Source organism: Kickxella alabastrina (genome assembly GCF_025024165.1).
Source record: "Kickxella alabastrina strain RSA 675 chromosome Unknown BX661scaffold_1, whole genome shotgun sequence".
NCBI classification, from domain to species: Eukaryota; Fungi; Kickxellomycota; class Kickxellomycetes; order Kickxellales; family Kickxellaceae; genus Kickxella; species Kickxella alabastrina.
This window is the reverse complement of record NW_026251472.1, coordinates 598,756-610,923: the sequence shown is the minus strand read 5'-3', so window position 1 is coordinate 610,923 and position 12,168 is coordinate 598,756. Positions and strand designations below refer to the sequence as shown.

The following is a 12,168-nucleotide window of genomic DNA, read 5'->3' as shown; positions in this document are numbered from 1 at the left end:
TTAGTGTTTATTCAATGATATATAGAAATTGCTGCCATTCTTGTTTGCCATGCCATGCCAGCAGAAAGCTTAGTCGCTAGAGTAGTCTCCGTCCTCTGCCCCCTCGACCTTATCGTGCCGAATCTGAAGGGCAAGTGTCGCTTGCAAAAGCAGACGGCGAATGTCCTCCTCTTCAGGCTCCGTCAGATTTACAGGGCGCTGTTTCTCCCGATTGACAATGCGCGGGTCGGCGCCAGCGCTCACAAGAAGCTTGGCGATCTCCAGCGCAGTTTCAGAGCTGTCGCAGTGTGTCAGCGCCTTGTGTAGAGGCGTGTCGCCCTCGAGATTATCTTGGATGTTAGGCTGCAAGCCACGTGCGCCAACCAGTGCCTTTACGCACTCGACTGATCCCTGCTGGGCTCTAGTGATAGCAATGCAGATGCCACAGAACAAAAGCAAAATGTCAAAAGTGAGTTATACAAGCAATTTTACAGTCGTTCTCATAGTCCATCAATCCACCAAATCAAAATACAGGAATCGCTTTATAGCTTGAGCGCACATTGCAGCGGGCGCGATTATAGACAAAACACTTACGCATAGTGCAGTGCGGTAAAGCCGAGCCCATTCTTAAAGTTGACATTGACCGGCTGCTGGCCGCGCAGCAGCTCCTTGACCAGGTGCGGCTGATCCATCATGCAGGCAGACAGAAGCTGCTCTTCTACAATATGCAAGTACAAAAATAGAATACCATGTATAATTTGACGCAAGAACAGCATGCTTAGTGGTTATACCTAAAAGATAACTACGCGGTCGCATTGAGGCGAACGCAGAGTATGCTGCTCTCGCTACCAAATGCAGTCTCATTGCAAAATGCAATGTGCTTGCGGGATTGACCCGCAGCATCGCAGCAGCTACACTCGTGCCTACCTGGGCTGGCTCCTTCATCGCTCATTGTGTACTTGGAATTCAAATAGAAATAGGTGCAAATAAAGAGACTGTAGCAAAGTTGTTAAAATATATAAACAAAATAGAGGGATGTTGACAGAAAAGAAGATGGTAGAGAGGGGCCGCCTTTGATTTCCAAAAAAAACCAAAATCGGGTTATGCCATCATCTGCCTGACAAGCAGCCTCTTAACGGCAGGCAGGCAGTCCAAACCGCGCATGGCCAGAGAGCGCACGCTGGCGATCGGCGCGGCGTCGGAGCCAAATACATGCCAGATCTTGTCAACGACTCCCTGCATGGCCAGGTTGCGCACATAGCGCTGGCTGTTATAGCGCTGGAGGACAGGCTGCGTGCCGATATCCTGTCCCGCGAGCACTGCCTGCTCTAGTACCGCCGCTAGACACTGCACGTCCTCAAGGCCCATGTTCAGACCCTGCCCGGCAAGCGGGTGCATGACGTGGCCCGAGTCACCAACCAGTGCCACACGCTCAGAAACCAAGCTGTCGACAACACGCATGCGCAGTGGGAACGACATTCGCGATTTCGGCGACACCGCAGCCACGGCTGGCGCCAGCAACGGCTGCCGATCGCTGTCAATGTTGCCATGCACGCCCAGACGCCAGTCGGCCTCAGCCTTGATGGCACTATCGGGGGACCCGTTGTGGACCATACCAAAGAGGTGCTGCATCTCGGCCAGTGACAGGCGGAACGCCGCATTGACCAGGCTAACGAACGTGTCATCAGAAAGAGCCTTCAGCTGCTGCACTCGGCCCTGGTCCATCGACCACACGAGGTTGGCAAAGCCGCCAGGAAAGGGCAGCATTGCAATCGGGCCCGTGGGCAGAAAGCGCTGGAACGCGGCGCTGTTCAGCTGCTCCAAGCATAGTGTTGCGACCAGCCCATGCTGCCCGTAGTCGTTGCCATATGTGTTGATGCCCGCAAACTTGCGCACCTGGCTGCTCCCGCCGTCTGCTCCAACCAGAAGCCGCGCTCGGAGGCTCTGCTTGTTTGACAGGGTCAGCAGCGGCCACTTGATTCCACTGTGTCCGGGCTCGATCTGCACTACTTTGGCTCGTTCAAACAGATCCACCGGAGTGCTGCTGCAATGGATCGAGCGCAGAAGTCCCGAAACAAGGTTCTTCGTCTCGATCATGTATGCCACACTGCCAGAGTTGACAGACAGAAGCGACGACGATGCATCGAGATCAATCATGCCGCACCCGACAGCATCGGTGACCACCGCCCGGTTGCATGGCTGCACACGATCCGTATAGCACTGCCCCCACACGCCGTGGCGCTCGAGGTAGCGCTTGTTTCTCGACGTGATCTGAAGTGTTCGCGGCAGATACGTGTCGGTTGGTGGCTTCCACTCCCTAGTGTCGTCCAGTTTGCCTGGATCAACAAGCGCAATGCGCAGCCTGTTCAGCGCCCTGGTTGACCCCAGAACACTGGCAAGTGCACAACCCGCAGCGCCACCGCCAACTATAACTACATCGTATAGTTGAGCATCGGGCGCTTCAGGCCGGGATGCGCTCTGCGTCTTTCCACAGGCGACAAATGTTCTTGCGACAGGGCGTTGCCGCATAGCCGCCAACATGGGGCGCACCAGTGCGAGCGCTGATTTCGGCGCATTCATAGTTCCAGAATCTAAATTAGTTGGGCTCGAGCTGCACTGGCCCAACGGAGACGTGTACGAAGATAAGAGCGCTGACCGAACAAGAGTGCTAGCTGTAAAAAAACCGCTCTCTCCTCTACGAAGTGGCTGAACTGTGCGTGAAAAAATAATGTAATTGAAAGCAACACAACAGGAATGAAAAATGCGAATTGCGCTCCGCAAAAAAGCAAGGGAGAAAAAATGTGCTAAGCACTTGCTGACAGCATGGCATAGCACAAACAGCGCAGCTGATAACGGGGGCAGCGCGGCGATCGGATAATGTGCTCGTGCTCAGTCGCCATCGTCTGCGCCGCCGTTGCGAACCGCCCTGCCACCCTGGACCTCCTTCTGAAGCAGCCCAATCAAGGTCTGGCAGCGCCGCTGTATTTCCTGGGAGTTGCGGCTCTTGATGAACCAGTCGAAGCGGAACATTGGGCTGAGGCGAAGCTCCTGGCGGATCTTGTCGTACACGTCGTCGCTGCCAATGCCATTTCGCGCCAAGCTCACTAGCATAAACCTGTCCTCGTCCTCGGTGTATACTCTGCCCTTAGCGGTGGAGCCTCCCGAGCTGTAAGGAATGCTGAAGTGGCGCAACGGGTCCTGCTTGCATTCGCCCAGCTTGGACTCAAGCAGCTGCTGGATCTCGTTACGCCGCGCGCGCTTCTGCTCGCCCTTTGAAATCTGGGCGGTCAGCCGATCAGCCTCGGGCAGTTCCTTGTAGCGCTTAAAGAATACCTTTGCGTACGCCTCAACCTCCTCAGGCGATTTCCCCTCGACCTCAGTCTTGACAAGGCTCATGTTGCTGCGACCATGGTTCTCGAGCGCGCGCATGAGACTGTAAAAGTCACGGCGGTTCCAGTTGCTAAAGCCCTGTGAGACTAGCTCCTCCTTCTCCTTAATCTCCTCCTCAGTGAGCGGCTCAGCGCTGTCGATCAGCGCCTGCTCGGCCAGCCGTGCCTCCTCACTGCGCACCTCGCTAGTGGACGAGTCATTACCATCTTCATCACCGCCACCGCCGCTAACCCCAGCCCCGGCTTTGGGAACCTTGTACCCGATCTGGCGGCGATAAGACAGAAGCTCCTTGTCCAAGAGCACCTGCAGCCGCGGCGGGTAAAACTGGAAGTCGCTGATGTGCAGCTGCTTCGGCGGCCGCGGGGCACGCTGGGCGGCGTTGTTCTTCGAGTTCTGGCGCAATGCCTCACGGTAATAGTCGTCGACTGCGTAGTTGACCTTGCGCTCGCGCTTGGCCGGCTGAATCCACAGCTGGGCAATGTCAGCCGTACGGCGCTTGCGAGCGTAGTCTTCACCCTCCCACTGGGTGGTCGACGTGCTCTCGTTGGCAAATCTGTTGAGGTCATCTAGACCCATGTCAGCGTACTTGCTCTGCAGCTCATGCGTACGGCTCTCGCCACGGCGCAAAATGTCATCAATATTGATTCCCTCAGCCTCAGCGTTGGTGTCTGAGGGAACGGGCGTCACGGCGCCACTGGCTGTGCGAGAATTTGTGGCGCTTGTCCTATCGCCGGCAGAGTTGAGGATGCCTTCAGCACCAAACTGTACCATGTCCAGCAGCTGCTCGCGGGTGGTAGCCTTTGTCGCCTGCGCCAGACGGCCCTGCTGAATCACAAGCTGGTCGAGGCGCAGCTTCTGCATCGCGCGCTCCAGGACCTTCTCTTCGACCGTGTCCTCGGTGATAAAGCGGTAGACGTAGACCTGCTTGGTCTGGCCGATACGGTGCGCACGGTCCATGGCCTGCAGGTCGGCCTGAGGGTTCCAGTCGCTATCAAAAATGCATACATTGTCCGCAGCTGTCAGCGTGATGCCGAGGCCTCCCGCGCGCGTGGTCAGCAAAAAAATGAACTTGTCGCTGTCAGGGCGGCTAAAGTCAGCAATGGATTCCACCCGGTCGTCGTGGGAGGTGGAGCCGTCAAGCCTGCAGTACTTGTAGTCGCGGAACTGGCAATAGTCTTCGAGGATGTCCAGCACGCGGCTCATCTGGCTAAAAATCAGCACGCGCGAGCCCTGTCCCTTAAGCCTCTTGAGCAGCTTATCCAGGACCACCATCTTGCCAGCGTTGTAAACCAGGTGCTCGTCCGTGGTGTAGGGAGGCCCGGGCTCGGCGCCGTCAAAAAGATAGGGGTGGTTGCAGCACTTGCGCAACTGCATAACAATGTTTAGCAGGCGTGTCTTGCCCTCTTTCTTACCGACTGCGCCGTTGATAGCGGCAATGTCCCGCTCGAGAATGCGGCGGTACCAAGTGCGCTGCATCGGCGTCAATCCAACATAAAGGTTGATTTCCTTCTTCGGTAGCAGCGAGCGCTCAACATCGCTCTTGACGCGACGCAGCAGGAACGGCTGAAGAACCTTGTGCAGCTGCTGCACAACCTGCTCCTGGTCGCCCTCGCCCTTTTGGAACCACTCGTCAAAAACGTCCGATGAGCCAAACACGTCGGGCAGCAGGAAATTGAGCAGAGCCCACAGCTCGTGCAGGTTGTTCTGCAGCGGCGTGCCCGTGATGAGCAGGCGACGCTTAGACGAAAACATGCGCACCAGTTTGGACAGCATCGAGTTCTCGTTCTTCAGGCGGTGCGCCTCGTCGATAATTATGTATTCCCAGTCCGTTTTGCGCAGCTCGCTCTTGCAAATAAGACACATCTCGTAGGTCGTGATGCAGCAGTCGAACCCGTCGGAGCGCATGTTCGCCTCGAATATCTTCGCCCGCTCGTGTTTGTCGCCATGCAGCAAAAAAACGTTGAGATCAGGCACCCAGCGGTTAAATTCTGCCTTCCAGTTGTGCAGGGTCGACTTTGGCACGACAACCAGGTGGGGGCCACGAATGTTGCGGTAGTGCTTGAGATAACCAATAAACGAGATCACCTGAAGTGTCTTGCCCAGGCCCATCTCGTCGGCGAGAATGCCATTGATTCCATTGTCAAACAAAGATATCATCCAGTTGAGGCCGCGCAGCTGGTAGTCGCGCATGCTCCCGCCAGTTACATAGCTTGGTGACTCGGTAAACGAAATCTGCATGTTGGGAAGCTCTGCCGACTCTTCGCGCATCAGCTCGGCATCTTCCTCCTTTTCAGTCTTGCGATGGCGCCGCGACGCTCCGTTCTCATTCTCTTTGACGGCCTTGCTGTCGAGCTGCCTTTTAATTTCTGCCTTGAGGTTGCTGTCCTTGATAAAGTCCTGTATAAAATGCGCAAACACGTCGGTCTGGCCAAGAAGATAGGCAAAACGCTTGGCCTGCATTGGATCGAGAGGTTTAACCGGTTCATTCGAGACTGGTGTGCTGTACCCACTGGGCGGCATAGACTCGGATGCTTCGCTAGGCGGGTCCCGGCTGGGCGCGTTCGCAATCGCGGGCTCGGAGGGCGGAAGATCCGCAGAATTTGATGCTTCCTGAGCGTCCATAACTCAACAAAAGTATGGCAATAGTATCAGCGTATCGACCACAGCCAAAAGTGTCAAGGCAAACCAAGATACAAGATAGAGAGAGAGAGAGAGCGAGAGAGAGAGAGAAAATGTGTAGAAAATGCGAAGAGTATAGAAAGTGTGCAGTGAGAACGTGCGCGTAATCGTGAAGTATAAGTTGGCGGTTACTGGTTCTTTAGCAGTAGAAAACAGAGGTGAAAGCAATAATAAAAACAATCAAAAAAGAGAAAGAGAAAGAAATGTCAAAAGCCGGCGAGAACTGTCAACGCATCCCAAAGGCGCAAAAAAAAGCGCGAAGCCCGCAACACGCGTAAAACAGCGATCAACCAATCAAGTACAAATCAAAACGCGGTCTGGGCTCAATTGCAGTTGAAGGTATTGGAGCGCAGCCACTACATCTAAAATGCCATGTAGAGATAATCCAAAGAATAACAGGATAAATGTATTCAACGTGAAAAAACAGTTGCTACTTTTGAGGACTGTCAGAGCGGGTGCAGGTTAATCGCATTATTGTTGGCGTCGGGCGGCGGCGCGTCATTGGAGGCAGCTGTCCCCTCGTTACTATCGGCAATGTCACGGGCATACTTTGCTGTCGCATCTTTAAGCGCTCGGACAAACTGCTTGCGCGCGGCAGATGATGGGTGCTGCATGACAAGCGTGAGGTGGACTGAATCGGGAAGGGGAATGTCAGTGCGGCCAAAAACAATGGGCGGCACCGAGCCAGTCCCACCAAAGGGCAGAGTGTCGGACGAATGGTGGGTCTGCAGCGACGGGACCACGTCGGCAAAATGCGAAATGCTGTAGTTGGTCATTGTATTGTTGCTGCTGTGAGGCAGGCCGGTATGATGCAAACTCATCGAGGAAGGAGTCCCTGAATACCCAGATGACGTCTTGGGCCGTTGCTGGTGCTGTTGTGGAAGGTGCGCAGTGACGCTGTCCTTATCGGCGGCCATATCGTTCATGCCGCTATTTGCCGGATGGTTTAGCCGCGATGCCGATAAGTTGAGTTGCATGGGAGACGACACTGGACTTGGAAATGTCGAGTGCGAGAGCGCAACAATGTGTTCGGGAATGCTATCACGCGAATTCGCCCGTAAAAGCCCCTTGCGGCCGCGCGATCGCTTCTTTCGGTTGCCAGCGTTGGTGTTGGCTGCGTCTGCGGGCGCCATGTCAGAAAGAGCCGAGTTGCTATGCGTGCTGAGGCTGTTTCCATAGCCGTGCCCCTGGCTGCCAGCGCTGGCTCGGTTACGCAGTTCGGCGGTCTCACCTAGGTCCGAAATGCTGTTTTGGGAACTGGTTGTTACAAAGACACGCGATCCAGACGCGCTGCTTGGGGCCAGTGGTGGCTCGGGCCCAGGCGGTAACGACCGGCGAGAGGACCCAGAACTGGCTGCAGCGCCAGCGGTATTGATGGACGTCGCATTGCGGTTCAAAGACAAAATGGTGACCAGCGTGTTTATGCTCTCATCAGCATTCTGCACTTCGACTTGGTCAAGCTGGGCAATGCCATGATACGACCACTCGACAATGGCGTCGACTTGGCCTTCAGAGTCCACCTTTGTCTGCAGAGGTGCCTGCGTAACAATGACCATGTCGGTAAACAGCAGCAGGCGCGTGGGCTGGCGCGAAATCAGCTCGCGTACGACAAACTCTGAAATGTAGGTTCGCGAGTCAGAGTGTGGCAGCGGCGGACACCGCTCAATAGTTCGAAAGATCTCGATCAAACGGTGCATCTCCTCCTGTTTGCGGCGACACTCGTTGACAATAGATGCAAGATGCGTGACGTTTTTAACTGCGCGGCAGAGCTCGATGTGGTCGCTGTGTACGGCCGGGGTGTGCTTGAGAATGTTTTTTAGCAGGAGCGTGTACCTGGTGATACGCTGAATGGGCAGCATCAGTAGGTCCTTTAGTGACTGCCTGTTAGTGCGCTTTTGAATCATACACTCCTCATGATACTTCTGGTACGGCTTGTAATCCTGGAGCTGTTTGAGACAGTTGACTGCCGTTCCGTAGTTCCGAACGTAGGAAATAAATTCATTCCAGTGGCGGTCGTTGGTTCGGAATAGCGTGCCAATTCGCATGCCGTCGTCGGCACTGCCCTCGCCGAAGCTCTGGTTGCGCTCGAAGCTGCCAAGTACAAAGTCCATCTCGCGGTAAAACTGGCTTGCGTGCGAGTGCAGCGCCGCAATTCCAAAGAAGATGACGCGCGCCGTCTGATAAGGGATGATGGGCTTTGGAGAGTTCGCAGACGAGAACACTGGCTCCATCCAGACCTACAATATGTTTTCGTCCACAAAGAACACAGAATTAAGCAAAAAATCAACAGAGTATCACCATATATAGCAATGAGAAGAGTTAGTGTAAAGTTGGCAGCATGCGGACAAGTTCACAAATTGACAAGCTATCTAGATGGAGTAGGTACCTTTTTGATGACAAACAGGTTATCCACAAAGTTTTTCTCCGTCATGACCAGCTCGCGCGCCGCATGCAACGCATCGCGGCGGGCGACTTCTTATACGACGGCGGCACTGCCGAAACGCGGCGGGTGTCGGTGGGCGGCGCATCCATCCGAGTTGTGGTGTCGCTGGTCGCTAGTCCGCCGCCCTGGGGCTCTGTGTTTTCTGCTATCTTTTTCGAGCCAAAGACAGCATCAGCCTCGCCAGCACGGTCGGGCAGTTGCTGCTGGGGCTGTGGTTGTGCCTGTTCCTGCAGCTGTGTCTGTGCTGCGGCTGAGTTTGTGACAGGCTGCTAGGAATATCATCAGAAACAGACAGGGTCCGCATAAATACGCTCGACCTACTCCACACATATGTCGATGCGCGCCGGATGCCAACTCCAGCCAGTTTGGAGCGCGCTCGCAACAGCCGGTTTCCATGGGACGCGGCCAACATGTCACTCTTATCCAGAAAGTCGGTACTCCTTTGGTAGCTGTAAGCTGCCTCACTCTCTTGGTCCGACGGCACGCTTCTTTCTCCATCCCTGCTAAACTGCTGCCCAAAGATAAATCCAGTGCTCCCACCGCCCTCTGGCGCCGATGATGGTAGACGCGACAATACAACACCGCCAAAGGAGCGCTGCCGCAGGCTATCGCGAGAGCCTGACGTGGAAATCGAAAGATTGTTGGGTTCGTATGAGCGCGCGGTAACGCAGAGGCCGAGCCAGGGCCCGAACCGGAAGCAATAGTTTTCAGGAATGCCTTGGCAGACGAAATTGAGGCCGATGCGCGCGAAGAAAGAAACTCATCGTCATGGTCCTCGCTCACCAAAAGCATCTTAAGATAAGGCCGCTCATAGAGCGATTTGGGGCGGCGATGCACGGATGGCTTGCGAGTCCAGCCACTTTGTCCATCCGCCACCTGGTCATCGGGCTCGAGACATTTCCCACACGCGGGAACGAGCATTTGAGAGGTTGCGTCTTCCTGAATCTGGTTTTGTGCAACGACTTCTTCCGGCTCTTCAATTGGCAAAAGTACCATTGGGGGCGATAGCCCCAATAAAGCTCCGGGCGAGGTCACTACTGAAGCTGAATGAACGAGAGAGGCCTGCGAAGATGCATGTAACAGCACTGATGACGACGACGGCGCTAGCAGCGACTTCCCAGAATTGGCTTCGGTGGCAAGAAGGATGCTTTTCTTGTCTCCGCGCTGCTTCACCGAGCCCATCAGCATGAGTTTAGGGTTGATGGCAGCTGGAATGTCGGCGCCCCGCGGGCATTAAATGAAGCACCTCTCCTATTTGGGCTGTTACCAGACGGCGATATAGGCGAGTCGGGCATTGACTGGCGCTGCTGCCTCCATAGCTGAATTATCTCGGGTGTGGCCTTGTGCGGAAGATTGGCGGTGGTACTCGGCAGGCCCGAAGTATCCCACGCGATAGTGCCTCGCCCGATCCAGACTCCGCAGCACTTCCCACCAGCGCCGCTTCCTCCATTTCTGCCTTTGCCCCTGCCGCTGCGGTCGGCATTGTCGTCGTTACTGCAAGCTTGGCTCTATGAGTCGAATGTTTGCTCTGCGAGGTATCGCAGGAGTGCGTATCGTTTGCGATGCCATCGCGCGGACTTGGCTCGCTGCTAGAAGAACGAGTGCAGGGCAAGGGCAATGCCAATGGTAAGGGCGGGAAAGTAGTGTTGTCGCCCTCATCGCGCGAGCCAGAACCAAAGGTTGGGCTGTGACCAATGTCTAAAGAATGATGCGTTGCAGTGCCAGCTGCAGCGTTTCTGTCACTGCTGCTGTTGCCATGGTGGCTATAATTGCTGTGGGCGCGCTGCGCCTTCATGTCTGCAGCGACTTCGCATCGCTGCGTGGTACTGGCCTTTGTAGAAGCACTACCGTCATCGCTGGGCCCTGGCTGTCCTGATGTGTAGCTTGCGTACAAGTAGCTGGGAGGTGTGCTGGTATCGGAGGACTGACTAGCGCCGTCATCGTCTGTTTTGCACTCACTGGTGACCGTGCACAGACTCAAGCGGCGCACAATTTCTGCGACATCAGGCGCTGACGATCTCCGAGGCAGAAAGCTATGGTGACTTTTCCGTGCGTCGAATTGGTGGGCAACATCAGTGACAATATGCTGGGGCTGCATGCCAGACACAGCTTGCAACTCGTCGGTGGCGCCGAGCTCGCCTCGCAGACTGTGCAAAGATGTATCGTCAGGCGGCTGCACTGCAAGCACGCTGAGTAACAAGTCGACCTTGTTTGACTGAGGCTGGGCGGAGCTCGTGCGGAACAGGTTGTGCATGGGCTCGGAATCTCTGACGTGTGTTCCAGCACCAGAACCCACCCCGCTATGAGAGATTGTGGAGTATTCTGGCCCAGGTCCTATGCTGGCGCCTGCGGCTATTTCTGGAACTGCGCCATGGCCCGATCCCAGACCAAAGAGCATGCGGCCGAGGCGCAGTCGACGGAAAATCCCCCGCTCCCTGCCAGCAGTGTGTGGGCGGACGGTTGGCTCGAGACCGCTGTCGTCGCGATTATCGTTTGATTTTGATGCGGTCCTCACGAGGACCTTTGATTTGGCCATGCTTTCTAAAATGCCGGCGGTGGACCGTTTGCTCTTATTTGCACTGCGCGTTTGATGGCAGCAGATGGTTTGGTTTAGCCGCGCTGCTGAGGTGGATAAGCTGGCCGGGCACTAAAATGGAGCTTTATCGGGCTGGGATGTGCAGTATGCAAGGGCGTATCTCTTTATTGTTATTCTTGCCAAGGCAAAATATAAACTAGGTGTGTCTGTGGGTTTGTGGTATATTTTTATAAATAAAAACAGTGGCAGTAGCGGTTGTGGCGACGGTGGCTACAGTATCGCGGAGGGCTAAAGCCAGTATATAGGTGGGAAAATAGAAAATAATATGTTGGGAATGAGATGCAATTGCAAAAATAGAATAGTATTGACAACAGCAAAAAGAAAGAGACTTTTGGCAGCAACAGACAAAACAAAAGGGGTCGCCATCCTATCGGAGGCATTTTAAGTGGACAGAAAAGCAAGCAAAACTCAACAAGTGGGCGCACACTTTGTATTGCAAATTGCGCAGAGCAACATGCAAGCGCAGTAGGGCAAAATCTGTTGCGCAATTGGTTTCGGATGTGGCAAAGGGAATATCATTTTTCACTTGTTCCCAAGGCAGCATTGTTGTTGAATATCCATTTTGATGCTTGGAGCAGCCCACAGGGATGCAAATGAAATGCGGCGCTTTGCCTGTCTTTTGCGTCGATATATCACAGCCAGCTTTTTTGCGTCATAACATTTTTTAATTTATTGTGCTATTGCAGCAATCGACCAGAGCCACAGAGCGTGATGGATATAAAAACACAGGGCGTTTGATTTGCGGTTTGCAAAATATTTGTTTTCTTTTTTGAGTTGAGAGCAGAATTTGTTGACTTGATTTGAAACCGATCGACAAAATGTTGATTTTTCTTTTCTGCGGCTTACTCGCATAAACCTCGCGGGCATTGTGCAACCGCAACCACAACCGGGGGCTGGCATATCTTTTTAATCGATGCTTCTGTGTCATTAAGGGCGCACTGGAAAAGTTAGGCATATGTGCCATATAGCACCTTCCGCGGTCTTTAGATGACAGCCAACAATGCGTTGTATTGATCGAAGAGCGGGAGATATTGGGCCATTTTCTGTCTCATTCAATCCCACAAAAACAAAACTGCGACTG

General features: G+C 54.3%; 5 protein-coding genes across 5 annotated transcripts; all 5 read right to left on the bottom strand.

Moving 5' to 3' along the window:
* Window positions 1-69: 69 nt before the first annotated feature.
* On the bottom strand, window positions 70-931 carry BX661DRAFT_167874 (ankyrin repeat-containing domain protein; the record flags this gene model as incomplete). Its single annotated transcript, XM_051533373.1, has 3 exons — window positions 70-400; window positions 574-697; window positions 907-931. 3 exons carry the CDS (start codon window positions 929-931, stop codon window positions 70-72), a joined length of 480 nt encoding a protein of 159 aa, XP_051395032.1.
* A 149-nt stretch (window positions 932-1,080) lies between these two features.
* BX661DRAFT_138957 (uncharacterized protein) lies at window positions 1,081-2,508 on the bottom strand (the record flags this gene model as incomplete). Its single annotated transcript, XM_051532758.1, has 1 exon — window positions 1,081-2,508. One exon carries the CDS (start codon window positions 2,506-2,508, stop codon window positions 1,081-1,083), a length of 1,428 nt encoding a protein of 475 aa, XP_051395031.1.
* Window positions 2,509-2,749: 241 nt separating this feature from the next.
* On the bottom strand, window positions 2,750-6,262 carry BX661DRAFT_175242 (SNF2 family N-terminal domain-containing protein). The gene has a single exon (XM_051534023.1). The coding sequence runs from the start codon at window positions 5,989-5,991 to the stop codon at window positions 2,869-2,871; it is 3,123 nt and encodes a 1,040-aa protein (XP_051395030.1). The 5' UTR covers window positions 5,992-6,262; the 3' UTR covers window positions 2,750-2,868.
* A 146-nt stretch (window positions 6,263-6,408) lies between these two features.
* Window positions 6,409-8,455, bottom strand: BX661DRAFT_175241 (Dbl homology domain-containing protein). The gene has a single exon (XM_051534022.1). It carries the CDS (start codon window positions 8,277-8,279, stop codon window positions 6,495-6,497), a length of 1,785 nt encoding a protein of 594 aa, XP_051395029.1. The 5' UTR covers window positions 8,280-8,455; the 3' UTR covers window positions 6,409-6,494.
* A 1,293-nt stretch (window positions 8,456-9,748) lies between these two features.
* Window positions 9,749-11,495, bottom strand: BX661DRAFT_2582 (uncharacterized protein). Its single transcript, XM_051539013.1, has one exon. It carries the CDS (start codon window positions 11,025-11,027, stop codon window positions 9,816-9,818), a length of 1,212 nt encoding a protein of 403 aa, XP_051395028.1. The 5' UTR covers window positions 11,028-11,495; the 3' UTR covers window positions 9,749-9,815.
* Between the last annotated feature and the right edge of the window lie 673 nt (window positions 11,496-12,168).

Bases quoted from the DNA above. Each gene is read 5' to 3' on its own strand.
- BX661DRAFT_175242 (XM_051534023.1), bottom strand. From the start codon at position 5,991: ATGGACGCTCAGGAAGCATCAAATTCTGCGGATCTTCCGCCCTCCGAG.
- BX661DRAFT_175241 (XM_051534022.1), bottom strand. From the start codon at position 8,279: ATGGAGCCAGTGTTCTCGTCTGCGAACTCTCCAAAGCCCATCATCCCT.
- BX661DRAFT_2582 (XM_051539013.1), bottom strand. From the start codon at position 11,027: ATGGCCAAATCAAAGGTCCTCGTGAGGACCGCATCAAAATCAAACGAT.